The sequence below is a fragment of the Rhagoletis pomonella genome, unplaced genomic scaffold, assembly GCF_013731165.1.
Source record: "Rhagoletis pomonella isolate Grant_MI unplaced genomic scaffold, Rhpom_1.0 Rhpom_scaffold_00001, whole genome shotgun sequence".
In the NCBI taxonomy this organism is placed as follows: domain Eukaryota; kingdom Metazoa; phylum Arthropoda; class Insecta; order Diptera; family Tephritidae; genus Rhagoletis; species Rhagoletis pomonella.
Window position 1 is genome coordinate 111090207 of NW_023458555.1, and position 26942 is coordinate 111117148.

The 26942-nt window shown below is 38.2% G+C and overlaps 1 protein-coding gene across 3 annotated transcripts in view; it reads right to left on the reverse strand.

The window, feature by feature from the left end:
- Positions 1-7820: 7820 nt before the first annotated feature.
- LOC118749737 (splicing factor 3A subunit 1) overlaps positions 7821-26942 on the reverse strand; it is a 147724-nt gene continuing 128602 nt past the window's right edge. For 2 of the 3 annotated variants that reach the window (XM_036484529.1, XM_036484516.1), the window contains 2 exons: positions 14329-14555; positions 7821-14041 (listed from right to left, as the gene is read on the reverse strand). In XM_036484529.1, the coding sequence (XP_036340422.1) occupies positions 14394-14555 (162 nt within the window). In that variant the 3' untranslated portion in view covers positions 7821-14041; positions 14329-14393. The remainder of the gene's footprint in view (positions 14042-14328; positions 14556-26942) is intronic. The other variant, XM_036484523.1, reaches the window with a different exon arrangement.

Consider the following 26942-nt stretch of genomic DNA (forward strand, 5'->3'; position numbering starts at 1 on the left):
TTAAATAATTAATAAATTTATAAATTACTTTGTAAATTAAAGAGTGTTTAAATTTGAGTGCATTAAAAAGAACTTATAATAATAAAATAAACTTATTAATTTATGCGTCTGAATTATATATACATATGTTTGTCCCTTTTGAAGTGCAAAGAAGTGAAATTGGCTATAATAATACATTTCTAATACTACAAAACAAACAAAACAAAAGATATTCGTTTAAATTGACAACTCATACTTATAAAAGTTCAACTGAGATCAAATACGGAGACGCATATCAAAATCCGGATAAAGGAAATTATCAACATTTTACCATATTTTACGAAAATGAATAAAGTACTGGTCAAAATAATAGCACCGCAATATTTTAGCAGTTTTGACTATTTTTTGTTTCGTTTAGTGTTAACTAATTTTTTATAAAAATTCTACAAAACATAAAAAACTACAAAATCATTAAAATTTCAAGCTTTTTAATTCGAATTTCTCTAAAAATTTTATGTAAGCGGTTTTTTAGCTTATTAAATTTTACTATAACTCAGTGTAAGCTTATAGTTGCTAAAAATTCCAATAACTAAAATTTTTTTTTTGCCGACTGTATTGTGATTTTCTTTAAAAAAAAATTTATGAATTGTTAAGAGGTGTTAAAACAGAAGTTTCGCTAAAACCGACATCGATAGCTTTCAAAAACTATCGATAGTGGCGACAGTTTTCAACTATCGATATTACTATCGATAGTATCCCAGCTCTACTAAGCAATTGTGCGGCCAGATTGGGATTCAGCACCAAGAAACGATGTTTTTTATTCAGGTGGTAAAAAAATCAAAATTTGTACAAATAATAAGAAAAGAAAAAAAGAAATACTTAACTTACGCGAATAGAATTCAACAAGATGGGTTTGTAACTTCAGCTTTTTATCAATCATGGTTATATTTTAGTACAATTAAATTTGTAGATTCTTGTAAATTCAGTGCTGCCACAGCTTTAAATATTTCAGGTTTTACCTATCTCAGGAATTTTAGTTCAGAAAAAAAGCACTAAAAAAGGCACTAGGCACTACATAGTTTTTTTGGCTTTTAATTTTCAAAAAGCTCTAAATCTAGTGCTTTAAGCACGAAGTTGGCAACTATGACTTTTTTCCTGCAACTACTTCCATTTTTTTTTTTAAAGTAAAGCGCAATGGAGACGATGAAATATATTTATTACCCGTCTCGATGTATGCTTGACAAAAACAAGCGTACTTGCCTTCTGATCATCGTGGTGAGCAAGTGAGCGGATAAGAAAAAAAAAAATTGTTTGTTGAATTGACGAGTTTAGGGTTGCCAGATTTTTTATGTACGAAATCAGTACATTTGACTTTTTCATGCTAAAAAAAATCAGTACTTTTCAGTACAATTTTTTATAAACCAAAATTATGAATGTAAGTAACAGATAATGCTTTAAAATGCCAGAGTACTTGTTTTTAACAATATTGTGGTATAAATGAAATATAGTTCATAAGAAATAAAAGTGTTATTCATTTTAACAGGAGTGTACTAGCGTGGCCGAAAATCCGTTTTTTTAGAATTTCGATTGGTAATAGCAAAAATATAGTTAATTATGCTCTAAAAACTATCTGTGTGAAATGTGAAAATTTTTGGTCAATATCCTAGGCTCGCCCAAGTCCACCAAAGATCAGGTACTAAAAAAATTTTTTTCTTAGCTAACTTCGATTCTCTACAAAAAAGGTCCATATACCAAATTATGTAGGACTAATACTTTCGAAGATTATTGCAATTTTAGTAAAAAATGTATTAATTAATTAATTTTTATTTTTTGAGCATATTGAACTTTGATGGACTTGGGCGAGCCTAGGATATTGACCAAAAAATTTCAAATTTCACACAAATTTTTCTTAAAGCATAATGAATCATATTTTTGCTATTACCAATCAAAATTCTAACAAAAATCGGATTTTCGGCGCACGCTAGTGGACACCTCATTGTACACAGAAGCCATAAATCATTTTATATTTATGACATATTTGAATAGCAATAATGAGATGGTGTTTAAATAGTCAAAGAATTCTATACATTTCATTTTAAAATTACTTTTAATTTGAAGTTCACTTTAAAAAATTTTAATTAGAAGCCGGTTTCTCTATTTGCGTCAGGAAGCAAATTTTATCCTCTCGGTTGTTTCGTTTCAGTGTTGTATTGACAAAACGAGATTACATTTTTTTTTTTTCAAACTGTGGAAACGTACCACTATCTAAGGAATGCATCTATGTATATTTTCTCATGGCTTAAATTATTGTTTTCAACTTCGCAAAAACTCTGAAAAACTAATAATACGCTAAAAAGAATACCTAACTCTATGTCTTGTGTGCAAAGCTCTTTTACAACGCCAGTAAATTTTTGAAAAAAGAATTGCCGGTTATAGGCAAAAGCCATTCGAATATTAAAATTTGCAGTTATTAAACTGAAAAATATTTTCGAGATAATTAACAACGCTCGACAAAAAATGTTATTCTTATTTTTAAATAATTTAAGCTCCATCATATTATCGCAACTGGTACGTAACGACACGGTGATGTGCCCATAAAACGATTGATCTTTTTGTTGTATTATTTTCTTGGACATATCAAATATTATTTAAAACATGTGAACTATAATTAAATTATTTTCTTCTTACTTTTTACAGTGCAGTTTAAGCAAATTCCAACGTTATGTAAAAACATTAAGAAAATCCTAATGTATTTTGTTTGAGTTGAAAATTCAGTACAAATCAGTACAAATTTTGAAAAATCAGGACATTCGCGTACTGATTGAAGAAATGAATAAAATCAGTACAAGAGTTGAAAAATCAGAACTGTACTGATAAAATCAGTACGTCTGACAACCGTAGACGAGTTTATTTGAACGTTTGCGTGCAAGACACGAGGCAACCTCACACATATGAAATGCTTGACGTATTTATTTAATAGCCTCCGTGGCGCTTACGGTTCTGTTTTTGTTTACAAATGCAACCCTGCCTATCGTTTGACACTTTTCATGAACTTGCAGGAAGAAACACTTCGGACTAAAACCTGCACCTTCTGACTGGGAGAGAGAGAGCAAGTTACTCTCACAAAAGTGGTTTGACCTACAGTTTTTTTTGGCACCTGGAACGCTTTCCTGCAAAAAAAAACCTGCAAATCGTGAATATCGTGAACACCTGGAACGCAACTTATGTTTATTTGTTGCATTCCCTGAACTGCCCCTGTTACTATATGGCACTTCATTCTATGTAGTACTTTACAAATACCCAACGGGGCTGCTCCTACCCAAAGGAGCAGTACAAAAGCAAAGTAAAAAATAAATTTTTAAATTTCCAACAATGCTCAGAGATAAATATCATCTTAAGTAGTAACAAAAAATATTTTCTTTTAAAAAAAAGTTAATTTATGTGCAAACATGTATGTATGTATGTATGTATTTTCGTATATATACCACATAGAAAAGAAAAAAACAACATGTTTATAAGTACACTTAATAAAACCATTAAAAACGCCATTGTTTATTAAAACAAAAATATAATATAAAAATTTAAATTTGCATGCATCGCTTTTTAAATGCTTTAGTTGAAGCGCTCACCAAGGGCTTCTTTGGGCGCAGCAAGGGAGCGCTTCTTTCTAATGACACACAATGTTAAAATACAATGAAGTATGAATTTAGGAAGGGAGCGCTTACTACTGAATATAGAGCGCTCCAATAGAACTAATTGAGCGCTTCTGGCCCCGTTGGGTATAAACGTATACTTCTACAATCACAAAAGTTTTCACAGGCTGTCTTTCTTTGATTTCGAATTGAAAACTCATTGCGATCGTATTGTACTAGCAGTATACATATATGTTTCTAAACCTAATCCGCTATACATATAACTCAAAAACATGGAATTTTTAGTTGTGTCGTTATTGCAGAGGACCGTCGATATATATTAGAGGGCTGCATGCATTCATTCAAACTTCTAGCCAAACAGTACAGTAGATTTGAATATTTTACTGCACATACAAAACACTCAGCGTTTGGAATTTTGTAAGTTATGAATATACATTTTGTTTATATTTTCTACCTTCAAATGGAAGAATGTGAATGAATGAATAGAAAACATTCAAATCATCCAAACTCATTTCGGTAAAAGTTTTTTTCTACAAACAAGGAGCGCAGCAATACATACATATGTATGTTTGTACTAGAGGGCTGCATGAATGCATTCAAAACGGCTTATGAATTATTCATATACAAAACGAATGAATGATTTTGGCTTCAAATTTTTTTGAATTTGAGTGAATAGCTGTTCTGATATTTGTGTCGACATTACAATATTCAAACAAAGTGAAAATAAATTAAATTGAAATAAATGTCAATTTTTTGTATGAATATCCAAAAATATTTTTTCTATGCACATATGTGCAAACATACATATGTATGTTTGTATGTATTGCTGTGCTCCTTTTATATACGAAAAAACTTGTTTGTAGAGAAAACTTTTACCGAAATGAGTTTGAATGATTTGAATGTTTTCTATTCATTCATTCACATTCTTCCATTTGAAGGTAGAAAATATAAAACAAAATGTATATTCATAACTTACAAAATTCCAAACGCTGAGTGTTTTGTATGTGAAATAAAATATTCAAATCTACTGTACTCTGTTTGGCTAGAAGTTTGAATGAATTCATGCAGCCCTCTAGTTTGTACATATGTGCATAGAAAAAATATTTTTGGATATTCATATAAAAAATTGTCATTTATTTCAATTAAATTTATTTACACTTTGTTTGAATATTGTAATGCCGACACAAATATCGATCAGTTATTCACTCAAAATCAAATAAATTTGAAGCCAAAATCATTCATTCGTTTTGTATATGAATAATTCATAAGCCGTTTTGAATGCATTCATGCAGCCCTCTGATATGTATGTCTATTTGTTGGTGTTCATGGGAATTCGGCACATTGTTTTCGTAAGTTGATAAATTAGCAAGTGCGGTAAAGGCAAATTTTTTTGGCTTTTACAAAGTTGAATTTTGTTGAATTTTGTTTTGTGTTCGCAAAGCTCGAGAACGGCCGTTTTTTTTTTAATTTCACACACTTGCCGCACACATCCCAAGGATGGTTAGGGTATAAACAAAATTAAAATAAACAAATATTTACCCATACCGGACCGGCATAATCTATGTGTACTCGTTCAAAAACTTTTCCGGGTGTTTTCCAACTGTGTACTGGCATTGTTCTTTTAGGGTCTGGTCTGGTGACTTTTGCACCACATTCTCGATGTTCTTATGCATTTTGTACCACCATACGTAGACACTGGCCAAACATTTCATTCTGACCACACCGAAATGAGCCGTGTGCAATTCGTCCAGTACTCTCTGTCGTAGATTATTTGGAATGTATACGCACACTGTGTGGCGGCCGCTTTGCTGCAGTGGTTAGCAGTACGCGCTACCACTCCGCAGGACCTGGGCTCAAGCCCGGTTCAAGCCAACAAAAAATAAATAAAAAACAAAAAAGTTTCACATAAAAATACAATCGCCGTTCGGAGCCGGCGTAAAATTGCAGGTCCCTCCCCTTTGTGTGACAACATCAAGGCGCGCGCCACAAACTGTGGGAGAAGCTCGGCCAAACACTAACATGTGTGTAAGCGCCAGTCTATTATATTATTATACGTACACTCCCCTCAGTATACAATCGTTATGTTAAGTAGATTCGTGTTGTTCGATACCAAATCGATCTTTTGTCTCGCACTTCCTGTCATCGTCCGCTTTCGTTTCAGGCTGAAGTTCCGCTACCGTTACCGGCAAATTTTCGAACAACTCTTCTTCAACCACGTAAACTACCTCCTGTTTGTATGTAGCTGCATTTGGGAACCGCGAAAGAGCATCTGCCTTCTCATTCTCCTTCGAACGCTTGCATTTGATTTTGTAGTAAAACTGTTCGTAGCTCGCGTAATGCTGCATACGAGTTGCTGAATTTATCGAAATGCCTCTGCCAGGTGCAAATATATGTAATATAGCCCGATTATATGAAACGAGCGTAAATTGTTTTCCATATAGGCATTGGTAAAACTTCCGTATTCCGAGCTGCGAATAGCGTTGTTGTACTTTGCTTAAAGTCCATGACGCGAACTGAATCAGTCTTTAAGTGTCATCTTCAAATATGTGGCTAAGGACCGCACCTACCACGTTTGGGCTAGCCTACACAGCTAACGTGATCGGCAACTTTGAATCGTAGTGGGAAATAATTACGTTTGATTGCATCAACATCGCAAAAAAATGTAGAAAAAAGGTCTCATCAAGGCGCACGCCAGAAATCGGAGAATAAGCTCGGCCAAACACTAACATATGTGTAAGCGCCAATCTATTATTATTAATCTATTGATTGGGTGAACTATGTCGCTTAGGAATGCAAGCGATGCATCCATGTTTTCATACCATCAATGTTTCGTCCAAAAATATTGATGTTAACATCGATGTTTCGCTGGACGATACATCGTCGATACATCGACTAGAAAAGTGAAAAACATCGACATCGTTTATTCACTCCGTTCCTATTATGCCGAACGACCAGTGGCAAGCGGGTGCTTATTTTTGGAAGCTGGTGCAACCATCATTCAGGATAGAAGCAGGCTTTTGGGGGCTAGATTATCAAAGCTTCTTTCCTGAACTCATTTTAAAATGTGTATTCATATTTAAATAAATAAGATTTACATATTTAAGATACATCATTGTTGTTTTTGGGGTAGCAAAAGAGAGCGCAGGGTGCGCCAGAGAATCTATTTTCCGTTGAAATGAAAAGACGGGGAATTTTAATTATGGTAACGAATTCAGGAATGTTTTTATTGACTTGAATCAACTTTCAAAACGATATTTAATAGCGATGTAGTTAAGAGAGTGACAAAGTTCGCCCGAGTGGCGTTCTATGGAAAACATGCAAACCGATGCGATGGGACTGCGACGGCGTGTAAAACGTTAATAATTTTAGCAATTTGTTTGCAGGAACAAGTCACACCGTGGCCCCGCTTACAATTACAACATGAAACCCATTTCACATGACTAATTCACATGGTTTACAGTAAGTGGCGCTGCCAGCAGCACGCGAATTATAGAAAAAACATTAATTGAATAATTTACAAAGTTCCTACTCGAATTCGATTAAGTTGGGACTCATGTCCGCAACATGCCGGTCCGCCTGCTCCGGTGCCAGGTTGAACAACTCTTGCAACTTCTCGAGGGTCAGCACCGCCCGGTTGAATAAATCTCAGATGCGCCGTTGGGCCGCAGTATTGCCGCTGTGAGCTTGCTTTGCGGCTAGTTTAATCACACGGCTGGCTAGAGTCGATCGTCCACGGCGAACTTGTGCATGCGAGTCAGTACGGCGAGTGCTTTCCGGAGGCGATGATGTTGGACGATGCAGCATTGTGTGATGCGCCCTCCCGCACCTGTGACAGCTGTCGGCTGAGCTGCAGGAACCGGTTGAATGCGACGTCGCCAAGCAATTGACGCAGTACTTATGTAAGATAGAAAATTTGTTCCTTTGTTAAATAAAATAAATCCTTTTACATTCTAGCAGTTTATTATGACTGACCCAGGTCTGCGCAGGTGAGTACCAAAGACAATACTAATTACTGAATACAAAAAGTTATTATTACTAAGCTACTCTCAAGCTATCAAAACGCTGTCGCTGCCGAAGCAGCCGTTGAATAGCAGTTGTGGTGTCTTGTAACAGCAAGCGTGAGAACACAGAAGCGCTGACTAAGGGCACTGGCAACTTTTGAATGTAACTTTAAACTTGCTTACATTCTTTCGACTGTCTGCGCTATTTGTTGTGACGATCCTGCTGAGTCAGGCCACGCGCAAAAATTTCAGGTAATGGCAAACCTGACTGTGCTTCCCGTGATAACTCTTCCCCTCCTAAGCGAGGGACGTCCTCGGACCTTCTAGTTGACGCTTGCGTGATGTTTTCTACTACTCTTACTATTGGAGCTTGTATATTTTGCTTTCTAGGGAAAGTAGTCATGAGAAGCAGCACGCCGATGATGGCCAGTATGATTAGTGATGTTGCTGTCAATCCTGTCTTATAACCATCATTTAGTTGCTCCATCAGCTGGCGGTTTTCTAGTGCCCGATGTCGCAAGTAAGGTAGGCTCATTATGTCATCGTGTCCGGTTATGTTTATCTGAGTGGGATCTCTGCTACTTTTATCTGAAGGGCATTTCGATTGACAAAGGTCGTTTCATTCACGCTAGCCTTGTCTAAAAACGTCACCAGGTAAGTACCCCTTTTCAGCGATATAGTTTCATTATTAGATATTACTGTGGCGGTGCGATCGTTTATAACGACCATGCCATTATCAACCTCTTGAACAGGATCTAGTTCGCCAAATGTGGTTGTGCAATTTGCTGTGGTGCTGGCTATTAATTGTTGAGCGCAAGTCGAGATGTTCGATTTTCTGCAAAATTTCATAGCTGTTCCTGCACAGTCGTCTAAGGAATATATGTCTTTACCACAAACTGCTACAGCGTAGTTTCGTTGTGATAGCATTTTGTTGTTGTGCGCTATAGGTAAAATAATTTTTCTTTTACAAATAATCTTAGGTCCAGGATACTTAACTAAGAAATGAAGGAGGTTATTGTCATGGTAAACTTAAAACCTAGAAACTAACAGTAAATCAGTTACAGTTAAATTGTGGAGAGACTCGGTCTTCAGGCTTGAATCAATTTCAGCGTTATCAAAAATAATTGGATTTAGTAAACCTAGTTGTGCTAGAGCGATTGATATCATAATATTATCTAGGTCTGTAATCACAGCCCTATTTCTGGCCGAAAGAATTTCATAAAGGTTCCCGGTATCTATTTGTTCCCGTTTTTCTGCCTTTAAAATTTCATTTACCGTATTAGTTAAATCGGTAACTTGTTCCTGAAATTTTGAGTTTATTTCTACCTGCTGATTGTTATTTTCCCTAACTTTATCAAGTTCTATCGCCACCTTTTGAAAGTCGTCGAAGTCCGGCGTGCCTGCTACGACCTTGAGAGCAGTTCCCAAGAAGTTCAGGCTACGTTGGTGTCTTGTTGGTCCAATTACTGTTCGGAGAAGCTTTTCGATTCGTTCCAAGTCCGCCATCATCAGTTTCGTCATGTGACTATGTGGGTACACTCGTAGTGCAGAGCGGGTGTCAATGGTCAATTCTGCGTAGGCCGACAGGATTGTCGTATGTCTAATGTAACCATATGAGTTCCCTAAAACTACATCGCCGTCTGCAATCGGTAAGTAGTCTGAGTGTGAGTAGTCCACAATTTTGCCGTCTGTCGAAGGCGAGGTCATGAAAAGCTTAAGGGTCAGAGTGCTAAAGAAAGGAAAATAAAAAGGGAGAAAAAGGAAAAAGAGAAAGAAAGACAGATGTAAAGGAAAATATATTTAGGACTTACAGTTAAAAATTGTTCTCTTGCTTTAGCTAACGAAGATTATCCTTGTGAACTATCCTACCGCTAATCCTGACCGTGGAACCCAGGTCCTCCTGAACTATGCCTTCTACATGCAAGGGAGTGAGGTTATTTCCTAGACGTTTATTTGACTTAATATGCACCATTTCTTCCACCGCAAATGTTCTTGCTATTCTGTTTTTGTTATGGGTTTTTAGTGTTGCTTCCTGCGCTTTTTCTACTTTTTTCTTGGCTCCGGTCCCACCTACCCACGAATGGAAGATATCTTAAGGTTTCTCGCCTGTTACAGTATATTCAATTGTGGCAAGTAAAATTAGGTCCGTAGTGTCCTCAATTCCTTTTTCCAGTTTCAGACACCTAGCAATTTCTTCTATGGTGCTGTGAAATCTCTCAACCTACCCATTAGAAGTACTATGCAGGGGCGGAGAATTTACGATTTCGATGTTAAAGAGATCTCTGACACAAGATTTTATTGTATTTGAATTAAGCGATTTTTCATTATCGCAGAAAATAGTTCTAGTTCCTGTGAACAGGTTGACCATTTGCAAAACGCGCGGTTTAATATCGATTATGGTTCGTGAGGGAATGGGTTGCACTACCGCAAATTTTGACAGCTTGCCCACGCAAGTAAGGAAGTAGGTAGCATTGGTCGAAAAAATTTCGACATGAAGGATTTCCCCGGGAAATATGGGAACAGGTGTTTTTCCTATGGGATGCTTCACTGGGTGCCTAACGTATTTAGCCTTTACACAGATTTTACAATTTGCTGCTACTTCCCTAGCTTTTTTCTCCATTCTTGGAAAAAAATAGTCATGCAGTATTTGCTTGACATTTTCCTGGGAAGCACGATGAGCTCTATTATGCCCTGTGCAATTATTTCCATTAGTTCGTTAGGATCAAAAATGTCTGTAACAAATTTATTTATGTGGCGGAATGTGGTGTTTGGGAACGTGTTTACCAGCCAATGCTGAATCTGTGCTAGCAAAGGTAGCTCGCAATGAATACCATTGACTACGTCAGATTTTACTACTTCTAGTAGCATTTTGAACAAAGTTTCGCTATCAGGAAATGTAAGAAAGTGACGTAATTTGTTTCCGAAAATGACAAATGTTCTCTTGAACGGGTGTTGGCGTGATTCCAAAATTAATTGATTCCTATAGACGTTTACTGGTTTAGAGACTGTTTCCACCGTATAGGTGAGCGATTGCTCGCTGTGAATAGTGGCGGCATCTGATTCATGTTCAGGGCCTAAGGAATTTATAAATTGGCGTGATAAAGCATCGGCTACTAAATTGTCTTTCCCTGGCTTATAGTGAAGTTTTGCATTATATGCTTCGATAAAAGCCTTCCACCTTTTTATTTTTGGGTTTGGGTTGCGATCAGGTACCGCAAAGGTTAGGGGTTGATGATCGGTATAAATGTTCAACTCCCTAACACCATACAAATAATGTGTAAGCGTTTTAAGAGCCTATACAATGGCCAAGAGTCCCGATCATTCGTGGCAGAATGCTCCTCTTTTTTATCGAGTGTCCTTGAAATCATCGTAATAGGTCTCCCTTCCTGAGAGAGAACCGCGCCAAGGGCGTGTGAAGAAACGTCAGTAGTTAGGTCGAAAGTCTGGATAGGCTAGCATGACATCTTCTGACGCAAGTATATTCCTTAATTTAATAAATGCGTTAGTTTGGTCTTTGTCGAATAAAATTTTAATTTTCTTTGATTGAGAGGCAGATACCTTTCCAAATTCGCCTCTTAGGATATTGGTTGGAGGTTTTGCAATTTTTGCATAGTCGCGGATGAAGCATATATAGTAACCTGTCATTCCTAAAAAAGACCGAACGTCCCTTAATGTTGTTGGTTGCGGGAAATTTTGAATTGCTTCGATTTTTTGAGGGCTGGTTTTTATTCCTCCTTTCGAAATTTGAAAGCCAAGGTACTCGAGTTCTGTCTTGAAAAATTTAGCTTTTTCTACTGAGACCCTCATGTTTGTTTCAAGCAAGCATTTCAGAACAACCTCTCCATGTTTCAAATGGGCTTCCTTGTCTTGTGAGAAAATTATTACATCGTCAATTTAAACAAAACAGTATCTGCCAATATGTTCCCTAAGGACGTCGTAAATCGCCCTCTGAAAAATACCCGGAGCATTCTTCAGACCAAAGGGAAGACGGCAGAATTCGCACTTGCCATTACACACTGAAAACTCCAGGGCTGTAAAAAGTTGGGCCTTGCCCAAGTTTGATAGTATTACCCCTACATTTGGGATGGGGTATGAGTCCTCTATTGTTTTTCCGTTCAGTTTACGGAAGTCAATTACTAATCTTTTCTTTTTTATCCCGTTTTCATCGAGGCCTTTTTTGTCCACTACCCAAATGGGATTGTTATAGGGTGATCGTGAACGTCGTATAGTGCCATTTTGCAGGAGGTCTCTTATTTCACCACCATTTGAATTTTTTCCTTACCAGAGTCGTATTCTATAATGTCTTTTTTTAAATTGATATTCGCGTGAACCTTATTAAGCAGGTCTAGGCCTACGATCCCATCAAACAGAGTTAGATCTGGCAAAATGAAGAACTCTGTTACAACTCCAAATAAGTGCACCTTGCATTTGTTTATAATATTTGTGAATCCATGTATGAATTTCACTGTAAATTTTTTATCGACAGGCTTAACCCCCTTTAGGCCCTCTAGAGGTCAGATGTAATTCTTGGAGGCTCCCGTGTCGACAAGAAATCCAGGGCAGGAGAGATCTTCCCCTAAAAAATTCACTTCCTCTGCTTCTAGGTCCTCAACAATTGGCTCAGACAAATCTTCATATGACTCTGAGCAAGACTCTTTATCGTGAGTTTGGCTCAAATGATTCACTCTTTGGAGTTTGGGTCACGTACGTCGGTCGGAGGACGCCTGGCGCTTCTGAAATTGTTCATTTCCTGCAGAATTTGTAATTTGCCGTAGGCGAGATGACGAGGGCTCTACATCCATCGGTTGCTGCTGAGGCTGTGAGGCCCGATTTTCCCCCTACCGATGCTGACTAGAATTTGTTTGGCGATTACTCCTATATTGCGTCACGAAATGAGGATTTTTTTGGTTATCAGGGTTTGCCCTATTGTACGTGTTCTGACTATTGTTGTCCCTGTTACCCCTTTGGCTGTTTTCTGATTTTTTTGTGACGTCGGTCCACCTATTTGGGAAACTGGCCGCGAAAATATACCATACGTGATTTGCATCGACCTCCTGAGCGAGTGCCAACGCGGACGGCAGATCAGTAGCCTCCTGAGCCCAGAAATAAACACCCTAAGAGCATTTTCCCGATATTTTTTATTAATTGCATCTGCAATGTTCGCTTCGTGGGACATTTTTGTTTTATTGGCAAGTAAGGACAGTTTTTCTCGACCTCGTCGCAAAATTCCAGGACACTGGAAGAGCCCTGCCTTAATGTGGATAACTCTTGCTCCACTAAATATATCGGTCGCTTATCGGAGTACGTGAAGTCCAGACGCGCTATAATGGCGTCAAAATTTAGGACTCTGCTAAACGATGACAAGAGCGCATCGGCAGTACCGCGGATTTTTTTCCGTATAATGATAACGGCTTGATAGTGCCATGAGCTACCATCGAAGCCTTTGAAAATTTTGTATGCGTTATGTGCCGCCTCACGCCAGGACACATAATAGTCGGGTTGTCCTGAAAATTCGGGCAATGTTTTTAACACGTCCAGCGATTCCTCGCAGGTTCGGCCTGATATAATCCTAATTTTTTCATATTTCGTTACTATTGGCTTTTGAGATAAATACACTATTTGGTCTTGCATGACCTTAAGTTTATCCTCAAACTCTCGTCTCTGCATTCCTAACGCGGCGAAGACGGCCGTGTTTACTACTTTCTTGAGCTGTGCTTCGTTCATTTTAATTTCCATTTGTTCTGTTAGGTCAATACTTTCGAAGTTAGAAATTAGGTCAGTTAGGTCTACCGTCGGGCCGTTCATATACCGGGCAACAAATAAATAATTTTTATCAATTTAAATATCCACTAAAAAATTTGCTCGTTTTTATTCAAAAATTTTACTTCGAAAATTTTGTCCTAAATATTCATTTAAAAAGCACTTGCCTTACTTTAAATATTCACTCAGAAAATCAATTTGTTGTAATTTAAATATTCACTTAAAAATTTATTAATTCAAACAGAAAACTGAGTCTCCCAACTTACATTAATTTCATGGTTTTTCGTTTTTTCTGGTAGCTGCAATTTCCGGTCTGCAATATTTAATTAGCTATTCTCCTTCTGCTCTCAGTTGACAGTTGACGTCACTTCGTCTTCTCGTGATTTACTGTAGTTGCACTAGCCCTTCGTTTGGGCTTTGGGTATTGCCGCTGTGAGCTTGCTTTGCGGCTAGTTTAATCACACGGCTGGCTAGAGTCGATCGTCCATGGCGAACTTGTGCATGCGAGTCAGTACGGCGAGTGCTTTCCGGAGGCGATGATGTTGGACGATGCAGCATTGTGTGATGGGCCTTCCCGCACCTGTGACAGCTGTCGGCTGAGCTACAGGAACCGGCTGAATGCGACGTCGCCTAGCAATTGACGCAATGCTTATGTACGATAGAAAATTTGTTCCTTTGTTACATAAAATAAATCCTTTTATATTTTAACAGTTTATTATGACCGACCCAGGTCTGCGCCAGTGACCAAAGACAATACTAATTACTGAACACAAAAAGTTATTATTACTAAGCTACTCTCAAGCTATCAAAACGCTGTCGCTGCCGACGCAGCCGTTGAATAGCAGTTGTGGTGTCTTGTAACAGCAAGCGTGAGAACACAGAAGCGCTGACTAAGGGCACTGGCAACTTTTGAATGTAACTTTAAACTTGCTTACTTTCTTTCGACTGTCTGCGCTACTTGTTGTGCCGATCCTGCTGAGTCAGGCCACGCGCAACAATTTCAGGTAATGGAAAACCTGACTGTGCTTCCCGTGATAACTTGTATACGCGCAGACTCGTACCGCTCATCAGGTCTCATTGCTTGAAATACGCGGCAAAAACGCAACGGATGATGGCGGCAGCAGAGGCGGCACTGGCTGAGCTCCATCGTATTCATGGACATCTGTGGAAAGAAGAAAACATCGAAGACGGAATTAGTTCCTTCAGCTATTGGGAGGTGTAGGTGTGGGGTAGTAGTGTTTAATGAGGCATGAAGTATGTAAAGAGAGTTACTACAGAGGGGGCAGTAAACACAACTTTGCACTATTTAGAGTAATTGTTGTTGTAAATATCAACTATGCGAACATTGTGTTCATGACCGGGGTGAAGTTTCACAACGCGCCCTAGTCTCCACTCGTTTGGAGGAAGAAGGTCCTCTTTGGCGACAACGAGGTCTCCCTCCTGAAGGTTGGGTTCTTGGCGCTTCCACTTGTGCCTTTTATGGAGTTCCTTAAAATATTAATTTTTTCAGCGCGTGCTAAATTGCTGATGAATAACCTTAAATTTTTGCCATTTGTTTACTAAAGAGAGATGGTCAGGGCGGGGTTCGGGCAGAGAGAGAAGTGGGGCACCACGCAAGAAGTGTCTTGGCGTCAAAGCGAACAGATCAGTAGGATCCTGAGACATGGGGGAAAACGGCCTTGAGTATAGCACCGCTTCAATCCGAATGAGGAGAGTGGTAACTTCTTCAAAGGTAAATTTGTTGTTCCCTGCTACCTTCACAGTTTGCAGAGGGGCTATTACTTTTTGCTGCGAGCAGATTTGACGAGAAGGAGTCTTCGTCATGTTGCACTCGCAGATAGACGCAAGCACAATATGCCTTTCCGGAGGCGTCTGAGAACGCATGTACTTGTACCCATTGTTTAGGCGAGAATTGCACCAAGCGGGGAATACTAATTTTATTAATGGCGCGGAGATTGTCGCGCAGAGTGTTCCATTTGTGGAAAGCGCCGGATTGCACATGCTCGTCCCATTCGGCTCCTTCCAACCACAATGTCTGAAGGAGCATTTTAGCGGAAATCATTATTGGCGTTAGCCATCCTGCTGGGTCAAACAGTTTCGCTACCGCCGATAATATTTGTCGTTTTGCCCTTGAGTTAGCAGCGGGTACAGGGTCGTATGTGTAGGAGAAGGAGTCCGTTAGTGCGTTCCACTTTATGCCTAGAGTTTTTGTAGAGCTAGTGTCTTGAAACTGGAGAATTCCTACATCAAAGGCCTCGGTTTCTGGGACTGATTCCAGGATTTTTGGGTGATTTGAGGTGATTATTCGTAGTGGGAAGCCTGCAGATTTTAGGGCGTCTTTCATTTGGGGAAAAAGTTTATAGTGGAAGTGGACTGTATATTATGCCCGCCTGAGAGAATATCGTCCACGTATGTTTCACGCAGGAGAATATTGTTGGCGAGCGGCAATTCGTCTTAACAATCCTGCTCTAACTGATAAAGCGTACGGATTGCAAGATAGGGAGCGCAATTGACGCCGAAGATGACAGTTTTCAGACTAAAAATCCCCAAAGGGCTTATTTATGGACCTACGAAAGAAGATTTTTTGGAAGTCCGGATCTTCCTTGTCATTAAAAACGGACTTGTATAGAGGCGCAATCGGAGAATGATGAGCATCAAGTAGTTTTGAAGGGAAGAATTCTGGAGGCATTAAAGACTTCGCGTACCTTTGTTGTTTTGCTGTCTGGTTTTACGACAGCGTGGTGCGGTAAATAAAAGGAGAAGTATTTACCGTCTTTGATGACTTCTTCTAGAACTTCTGAGTACATTTCGCAGAGGTCAGGTTTTTTCTCCAGACTCCTTTCGATGCTAATGTACTGCTGCTGCGCTGCTTGTCGAGAGTGACCTAGAGCCATGGTGTCTGGGAATTCGGATTTTATGGGTAGGTTCACCATATATCGTCCATCTGCCTTCCGGGTTGTTGTGCGTTGATACAGATCCTCGCAGAACTGCTCTTCACTTGAACGGGGTTCAACGGGTCCTCCTGTTCCCAAAACTTCGTCAGCAGGGCGTCAATTGATTCATCATGGGGTTCCGTTACCTGGGTGGTAAAGGTTGAAATCCTTTCCTGGGTTGGGTCACTCAGAATCGACCCAAGTATCGTGTTCTGCGCTATGAGACTACCGCTTATGCTTTGTTGTAGCCCTTGTAAGAGAATTCGAGCGATTAGATCACTGCCGATTACCATATCTATTTTGTTCGGGGTGAAACAGTTTCGCACCACCATTCCACCCATTCCAGAAATCTCTAACCATGCATCTGTCATAGGCAGGCGCAAGAGTTTTTGTATCCGGGATGATACGAACGTTTTTTGTGAACCCTGATCCACCAGAACGCAAATATTGTGATATTCGCCATCACAGTAGATAGGTACTATCGCCATTGGGAGGAGACACTTTATTTACGTCGTTTTTCTCTGGGGGTGGGTGCGTTACATATTTTGAGAAAGTGGGCGCTTCAGTATCCGTATTAGTCTGAGTCGATAGCTGACTCGTTGTTCGGTTGAGGGGTCTGGGTCTTTTGCGGGAAGTGTAAAAGAGAGTCATGTCTTCATTGACAGTATACACAAGTGAAACTACTTGTACACTCACTCTTTAAATGGGAGTAATTGTTCTCTTTTACGAATCTTAAACGGTCAGATACGGATAGTGCTTTAAATTTCACACATGTCTTCATGGGGTGCCTCGAGTTGCAGAGTTTGCATGAAATCGGCTGATTTAGATCGACATGGAAATTTTGAGTTCTATTTTTATTTATAAATGTGAACCTGTGAGTCCCCGTTCTTGGGGTGAAATTAGGGTGGGGATATATGTTAAGTCTTTCTACTATGTTAAGTCTTTCTACTACTAGGGTGGAGAGGCAATTGTTGATGGTGGATGGAATTTTCTGGATTTGCTCACCATTTTCTCTATATACATATGGGGGATATTAAATAGAGCTGCGGTTTTCGTACCGTGACTTTAAGGCATCCCAAGCTAGTTCAAAATTATCGTATTTTTTGATTATTTGTCCTGCCTGACTTCTGGTTTTTTGCCTTAAATGGTACAGTTGGCTGCGCTGGGGTTAGTTTGTAGTAATTTTTGTAGACTGCCGTGAACACATCTCTGAACGCCGACCAGTCTTCGTACCCACCGTGGAAAATTTCTGTGTCGCACGGTGGTAGCTTGAGGAATACTTCTTGGGAGTTCGAATTTGTGGTGCGAATGGTGTTTATTTGTGATTGGGAATTTGCCCCGAGAAGCTGTAAGCCGTCTATAATTTGCGTCATACAGTTCTCGTAACTTTCTGAGCATTTATTATATTTTTGCTTTATGGATCCGCTAAATTCCGTGAAGCACTCAGAGCGGGATACTGCTCTATATGTAGGGATGCAAACGATGCATCGATGGTTCTGAAACATCGATAACATCGTCCAAAAAACCGATGTTTACCGATATTTGAAAATTACTCAACAACGTAAAATTGACGATATATCGATGTCAATTTTAACGATGTTTTAAACATCGACTTAAGTTTCGGTTCAAAATTGCCATTGCGTTCACACCTTTATGTTATATTCTTTAGGCTCTGTCACACGGTCAGTATTTATTGACATGATCCAAGTATCGCGATATTTATTGACGGTTTAGTATGCCGTATTGATGGATCGTGATCCATATCGCAAAATTTCTAAAAATTTTGAAATCTGGATCGCGGATCGCAATACCGCCAATAAATATTGAACGTGTAGCACTTTCAAAACGCAATCAATACATTTCTTCAGTACATCTTTTACTCTCATAATGTAAACATCGGCTCAGCCTTCACTATCGGGGCTTAAAATCTTTCAAAACAAATTGAACAAATCTTAAAATAATTGTGGAATGCATTATCTGTACATTATACGTACAAAATAGAAATATTTTCTTGCGTCATAATAAGCGTTCAGCAAAAAAATTATGCAAATACTGACGCGATAAATATTGATCTACATGATACACATTCGTGCGCGATCCATCAATCCATCAATATGGATCGCGATCCAAATAGCGTGATAGTACTGACTGTGGGACAGAGCCCTTTGGGTAAGCGTATTACGGGTGATATCAGCCCTGCACTTAATAAAAGCAATTGGCAACGTTGAACATAGGTGATTTCCATGACGTAGTTACAGTATTTCAATACGACTTAAGGTGAGTGTAAATATTATCTTCGCGTAAACAGCAAATCTAATTAAATTCAAAAAACGACCCATTCAAATTTTAACAGTGTAGCAGTTTAGATGGACAATAGGATTTTATTGAAATTTTAACAAGCATAAAGTCAGTTCCAGGTATTTCAGGATTTGCATGTTTTACAGGTAAAGCGGTTTTCGCCATTAATAAACCTTATGGAAGGTGGCGTACGTTAACAGCTTCCTGTAAAAACCTGCAAACCATGAAGTACCTGTAACGTACTTATTAAAAAATAGAAACATCGGAAAATATCGATGTATCGATAGTTTTAGGACGATTTTTTTCGGCATCGATGTTAGTGTTTTCGATACATCGAAATAATAATGTATCGATGTTGGCTCTGAAAATTTGCATCCCTATCAATATGAGCTTATGAGGTCGTCCTACAGCCTGTGAAGTTGCTGTAATTTGACATTTAAGAGCGTTTGAGTGTGCTCGCTTATAAGGGTACTAGACCATTTCGAATTAAAATATTCAAGCCTGTTGCTTTCAAAAATGAAGCCTTGAAGGCTTGAGTCAGAGTTCGAGGTGGATTTCTTGTCCATTGTGTGGGGCATAAACCTTGGAGCTTAGGTTAATTAACCAACATTATTCTGATATAACTGGGAAAGCGAAATTTAAATAATGCCGAGCAGCTAAAATTAGCCTTGAGCCGAATTTATTTGGATTTAAAAGTAAGTTATTTGTTTTAACTTTCAGGGTATAACGTAGTTTGTGCCACTGTAGCGCAATTATTTTTTGTTCCACCGTACCGTCTTAGCGCGTCCAAGTACAGTAACAGTGCTTTATTATGTACGGCGCGAGTGCAAACTAGGGGCGGACCTTATGTATATGTGTATACACGTAGATGTTTATATGTATTTCGGCGACTTTTTATATGTACGTATCTACGAGTGAGTAACAGAATTGAGTTTGAACTGCGACTAGCGGCTGAGAAAAAGGCGAATTGAAAACAATAAACGCGTAAATATCTGTATGTATGTAAATAAAACTGACGCCAACCGGAGTAATATTAGTGTGGATCGCTTGATGCTAGAAAAAAAAAATAGAGCAAATTTTGGGTAACAGACGAGAGTTTTTTATATATGTTGTATTATACTGTGCGCGAATATACGTATTTAATAAATAAGGGGTCTGTGTGAGATTCAATGTATGTATGAGTGCATATACGTATTTTTTTCTAAGCCGCACCCTAAACTTTGCTTCTTCCTTTTTTGGAAGCTGTATTGCCTTAGCGCGTCTAAGTGCAATACTGTATGTATATATTGTCAAACGAATAGCCGATCGTTAGGATGGTATTTGATCCACAAATATAAATTGGTTTATTGAGTAAAAGAATAAAGTAATATTTCAATAAAAATTTAGACTGTAGGCTAAAGGTTGGCTAGTTTTTCCGTTCGCGTTATCTCGTAGACTCTCGCTGTTCGACTGCTCTCTTCTTCTTCTCGTTGTCGCTGTTGTACATAGGGTTGCCAAGCGTGACAGCTCGGCTTATCCTGCAAGAAAATCGTCCTCGATTTCGTCGGTGTCGGAGATATCGCTATCAAGCTCGGGACTACTTTCGCACCAAGGCTTGATTTTACTGGACTCGAACACAGAACAGAATTTTGGTGATTTTACTTGCATACCAGGGATATCTTTAATCAGATATCTGTCTTTATTCAGGACTTTGGCGATACGATAGGGGCCTCGATATTTAGGCACTAATTTGCGGGATTCGCCTGTTGCGGGTGGTTCGTTTGCGATAACCACTAAGTCATTTTCTTTGAAAATTCGTGGAGTTGAATGTTTTCCATCAAATCGTTGTTTCCATTTTTTCTTTCACGTTCAATATTGTCAGCTGCTTGAGTGAGTTTTACGGTGATTGTTACGTGATCTGTGTGATTTACCGTATCTTCATGTAATGTGGCTAACAAGCGATTTTGAATAATGTCTCGAAGATTGAAGTCGAAAATAAGTTCATTAGGACTAAAACCTGATGTGCTGTTCTTTTGCGAATTTATAGTCCATTGCACGTTACGTAGAATTAGGTCCCATTCTTTAGCGTTTTCGACCGAGGTACGCAAATAGTTCAATATAGTTTGATTCGCGCGTTCCACTTGGTCGTTTGAACGCGGTGTACGCACAGCTGTTTTAGTATGTCTGATACAATAACGTTCACAATACAATTCGAATGTTTTTGAGGTAAAGGCGGTACCTCTGTCTGTTATAACTTGCGATGGTAACCCGAAATAAGATGTCATTTCATTTAAGGTGTTAATTACATGAAAAGTCTTTGTATCTCGCACGGGTTTAATTATTAGATATTTCGCAAATGCATTTGATATTGCAAGAACGTAGCTATTTCCTTTCTTACTACGTATGAAAGGTCCTAGGTGATCGATGTGGATTTTGTTAAATGGGATATTATCAAGAGCGTCGTAATGTAGACTTCCTTTGATTTTACCGGAATGAGATTTACGGTAACAACATTCTATGCAAGCGGCTATATACTTTTTCACATATTTTCGCATCTGCGGAAACCAAAACGTCTGACGAATTCGATCAAGTGTTTTGTCGATACCAAAGTGCCCCATTTGATCATGAAAAAGATCGACAATGCGCCATCTGACTGCTTTGGGCACAACGAATTTAATACCTTCACCATCTTTACGATAAAGTCGTTTGTTTTGCAATTTGTATTCCTTTCGTAATTCAGATTCACGCAGCGATTTCGTCGCTCCACTCAAAATAGCAAGTACTTCATTTAATCCAGGATCTTAAAGTTGCATGGTGTACAGTACACCCAGTCGTCTAGATTAGAATTTACTTTCATAATAAACCCTGCCGGTGCGACTGTTGGTTGATCTGGCGAACGGCTTAAGGCATATACGTGAGCCAGCGAGCTGTCATAGCGATGTACGGCTTCAAAATCTTATTCCAAGAGCTTCAACCACCAGCGAGCTATTTTAGATTTAAGCTCTTTATTGTCAAGAACTTTAGCGATTGCTTACCCAACACAAAAATACGGAAACGTTCAAGATCCTCGACCACGGCGAGCGATTCTAATTCGTATGCATGGTAGCGGCTTTCAACGTCGGTGCAATACCTGCTGTAATACATTACCGGTTTCCAGTTTTTATTGTCGTTTGATTGCAGCAATACACCAGCAAGACCAATACTACTGGCGTCGGTGTGTACTTCATATCGTGCATTTGTATCGAATAACACTAAGACTGGCTCGCTAGTTAACACATCGATAAAACTGATTTGCTTTAGTTTTATGTAGCAATGTTGTCAAGGGCTTAGTTATAAGGGAATAATTTGGTACAAATTTCCTAAAAAATCCAGTTAGACCTAGGAATCATCGTAAATCGGTAATGTTTATCGGTTCTGGGAAATTTCGGATAGCGGACACTTTTCGTGTCCCTGGTGTTATACCATTTTCATTTATAATGTGGCCTAGGTATTCGATTTCATTTTGGAAAAATTTACATTTAGCCAGTCGCAAAGTTAATCCACATTATATACCAAGAAATTTCTGAAGTCGTTGCAAACTCTCTTCCACATTACGGCTGGGAATGATGACATCATCCAGATACGCTAGCACTTCACCTGGTTTCATCTTGGCAATAACTTTGTTCATCACCGCCTGGAACATAGCTGGAGCGTGATTCGGAAGGACGTATGATGTTATTATCAAGCAAGTCTTTTATAATTTCGTTCACAATTGTACGTTTTGCAAATGGTATACGATAGGGGTTTAAATTTACCGGGCTACTGCTATTTAACTCGATTTTGAGTGTGGCCAATTCGCAACAACCAAGCTCCAAAACATTTTCAGCAAACACTTCACGAAGCACATTTTGAAGTTGATTGTAATCATTGGGATTTAGATTTTGTTCGTTAGTAATTTTTAATATTTTTTCGATTTTACAATGGCCGTCTTCGATTATTAGCCGTGAACCATCACGGCACAGACTATCGGTTCCCAAGAAAACATTCTCATTGATTATATCGTCATTCACAATAAGTAGATTTACTATATATTTTGCATTGTCGATAACTGCATTAATTTGACCATTGCATTGGACTTTACCACCACCGAAACCATTTAAAGTCACTGCGCAAGGCATTGTTTCGCCTAACGATTTGCAAAATGTTTCGCGCACAAGGGTACTCGTACTTCCCAGGTCGATAAATGCATTTGTTTTATATCCATTAAGCTTTATTTCTTTGGCTATACCGTTTGAAAAACTTGGCTTGTCTTCGAAGGATTTATCAATAGCGCGAACGTCATTTTTAAATTTATTCGGATAATTTTCAGTTGTATGATTCGTACGTGAGCATTTTTCACAGCGTAGCTTTTTCTGAGCTTCGGGACACTTTATGGCGTAATGCCCGAGTTTTAAGCAATTGTAACATTTAACATTTTCCAACGATTTAGGAACACCTGTTGCGCTTGATGTTGTATTAACATTTGTTTGTGGCGTGATTTTCGGTTTGAACTGCAGAACCGGTTTAATTTCAATAAAAACAATGTAATTGTTAATATCTCTTAGTAAGTCGTTGCATCGAAAATACTCATTTGATATTTTTCTACGCAGATCGTTATCGTTAATCCCATTTATTATATGGAAGGCGATTGCATTTTCCGGCAAACCACCTTTCATACCAAGGGAATACATTTTATAATAATATGCTTGCGGAGATTCATTTGGAAAACGTTTAAGTCGTTACATTTTAATATGCACTTCGGCAGTATTATCGGAATGAGGAAAATCGTTCACAAAGCGCGACACAAACTGTGACCATGTCATGAAAATTTCGGGAAGGGAGGCCATCCAAAGTTTTGCTGCCCCTTGCATTTTCTGTTGTACCGCACAAATCCCACTAATAGCAATTTTTAAGCATTTCCACCCGTTTTACAAATTGAGGCGCGCTCAGTGATGAATCGGATATTGGATCAAATGAAGGTAACAAGTCAATAATATCACGAATCTTGTATACTGAAGATTGTACAAATTGTCTGTTAGTCGTTGGTACGTATTGGTGTGACGTAGGCCATGGAGCATTTATATCACTATAAACATTCATATTCGCATTGGGGATGCGTGTGGTATTACTTGTTGGCACAAATTCTTGAGTGGGTACATTACCGGCACTAACTGATAACGTTGTGCCTCGAGGATGTGCCTGCAACGGTGGCACTTCCTTGTGAATAAAACGCGAAGCTGGAGTAAACATTTCTCTAGTATTTACTGGTGAAGAAATACTGCGAGGCACAAAATCATTACGACTGCTGACAACATTGTCTTGTCTCGTGTCCAAATCTCAAATTGTTTTCTCCAGCTCGGAGATTCGTTGGAGTAAACATGAACTTTCACTTGCACTCATAAATTTGTTCTCAATTAAATTTGTTTCGAAGCGATCAATAAGGTCAATTTTCCTCCCATTACATGGAAGTCCTGCTTGTTTACATTTTCGATATAGTTCAGCTACTGTCAAACTTCTAAGCTCTGGCATTTCTTTTTTTGTCTATTTTTCGCAGCTACGCCTGCGCACTCTATCGTGTTTTTGCTCAACTTTACTTGTCAACTGAGAGCTTTTCCCGTTCATCGGAACTTTCAAAAAAAATAAGGCATCTTGCTTAAGCTTTTAACTTTTGAACGAAGACTTAACGAAAACCTAGATATTTTTAAAATAACCGCCGAATTCAGATCGCGTTCGAGTTTTACCGACTTGCTCACGACGGCTTCTCGGTAAACACCAACAATGGCAGCGGAGTCTCAATTTTTTCGCACGTATGCCAGCGGAGTCTCGAAGCTTCGACGTATTTAATGGGCGACGTATAGATTGAAAAATACGTTTCAGTGTCTATACGTGCACTGATTTTCGTTCCTCGATGCGTGAGGATATATTAAACAATCTAATTCGTGTTTCGCACAATTCACTCATAATTGTACATATATACCGTGGGCACTTGTTGGGCTAATTAACTGCCGTGTGTGGATACCGCTAAGTATGTACATACATATACGTATGGTTGATATTTTTGTAGAGGTGGTTTGGTTTTTTGCAGGGACTGGTCCTTCTGTCGCCTTTGTCTTAGCTGGTTCTCCGTATTCCGTTGATGTGCTGTCTACGGTTACCGTTCCGTGTCTCTTGTTTGTTTGTTTGTTTGCTACAACGCCCAATAGATTAAATTCGCCTTCACTCAGGTGATTCTTTATTTTAAGTAGATTTTTTACGCTATGAATTCTTCGTTTCTTGGCAGCGGTGCACTTTAACGGTAATAATATAAGGAAATCTGATTTTGTATTTCCGTTTTTTAACACACCCTAATGAATTTTTCTTAGCTGTGTAGCTCAGCAAACCCTTTATACACTTGCATTTTTTTTCTCACACTAATTAGCTTGGTTTCATTTTTCGCTTATTTACGCTTCTATTTTTTTCGAATCTTGTATTGTATATTAGTTGTAATAATTTTATTTTATATATTTTTTTTCTTCTCGCTTTTTCTACTCACAAATACATATGCCTCTTTTTCCCTCTTTTATTATTTTCAGGCAGTTTATTTAATTAACTCTTCTTTTCAGGTTTTTGAACTTCTTTTCTGTTGTCTGCATGCAATTTTACTTCACTTTTTTTTTGTTTTTTATATATACGCACACCTTAATATATCACGTTTTTAATATGTATGTAGTTCTGTTGTTTTTGCACTTTGTATTTAGGTTTTCCGTTTTGCGGGGTATATACTTTTGTGTTTTTAATGTAGTTTACGATATTTTTGTTTAAACGCTTGTTTTAACAAAGGGATTTTGTTCACCTTGGGTTTTTCACACTTTTCGTTATTTTGCGTAGCGTACAGTTTGTTTTTACCGCTTTATTCACTCGCGCCGCACCGTTCGCTCAGTTGGGGGATAATTTTCCGACTGACTGGAATATTTTTCTGATCGCGAGTATGTACCAGTATGAACCTATGCAAGTACATATGTTAGTGTGTATGTTTCTATATATGTTGTCCATGTTGTTTTTTGGAGTAGCAAAAGGGAGCGCAGGATGCGCCAGAGAATCTATTTTCCGTTAAAATTAAAAGACGAGGAATTTTAATTATGCTAACGAATTCAGGAATTTTTTTATCTACTTCAATCAAGTTTAAAAAGGATATTTAATGGCGATGTAGTTAAGAGAGTGACAAAGTTCACCCGAGTGGCCTCCTATGAAAAAAATGCAAAACGGTGCGATGCGGCTGCGACAGCGTGTAAAACGTCAATAATTTTAGCAATTTGATTGCAGGCACGAGTCACCCTGTGGCCTCGCGTACAATTATAACATGAAACCTATTTCACCTGACTCATTCACATTGTGTACAGTAAGTGGCGTTGGCAACCGCACGCGGATTATAGAAAAAACATAAATTGAATAATTTACAAAGTTCTTAATCGAATTCGATTAAGTTGGGACTCATGTCCGCAATAATCAGAATTATAGCAACATACTTATACTTGTATTGAAATATGCTGCTTGAAGGAAGTTTCTATATGTACATACATATACTGGCGATCAAACGTGAGTGCATGCTGATTTTTGTTAAATATTTGTGGTTTTTTAAGTTAATTTTTTTGTGATTTTTGTTTTTTTTTTTATAAAAGTATAGTTCATTCCATAACCAAAAAAAATTTACAAATTTTCATCTAAATTTTGAACTTTTTAGTCTGAATATTTTAAAAAATTCTAGGTGTGTAATTCTTATAAAATATGAGCAACTTTTAATAAGAATCGCTTTGATTTTTAATGACTTCTCTGGCGGCTTTTGCGTTTTTTTCATATAAAAGGTGCAATTTATAATAACTGGCGTTGATTTTTTAAATTTTGTTTGCAAAAGGTCTTTTGCATTTAATTCTACAAGAAATTTACTTTTATATGGTAAAATGTGCAAAACCCCGTCAGCAAAACTAATTCGTTAAAAATCAAAGCGATTTTTAGCGGCCGTTTCTAAAAATTCAGATAGAAAATTTCAAAATTAAAATAAAAATTTGTTGTATTTTTCAAAGTTTTGTATAAAGTTTTGGTTTGTAGTGGATTCTAGTTCTTTCGAGTTTAAAAAATATTTCAGGCTACATTTTATTTCGTGTAGTAGATGAGAAATTAAAACATCGGTAAAACGTCGATGTATCGTTTTTATAACCGATGTTTTTTAACATCAATGTTTGTTGTGGGAACATCGATATTTGTTGTGGTAACATCGATGTTTTTGAGAGCAGGTTTCTAATCTACGAAACTGAATACCTAAAATGAAATGTAAATAAATGACA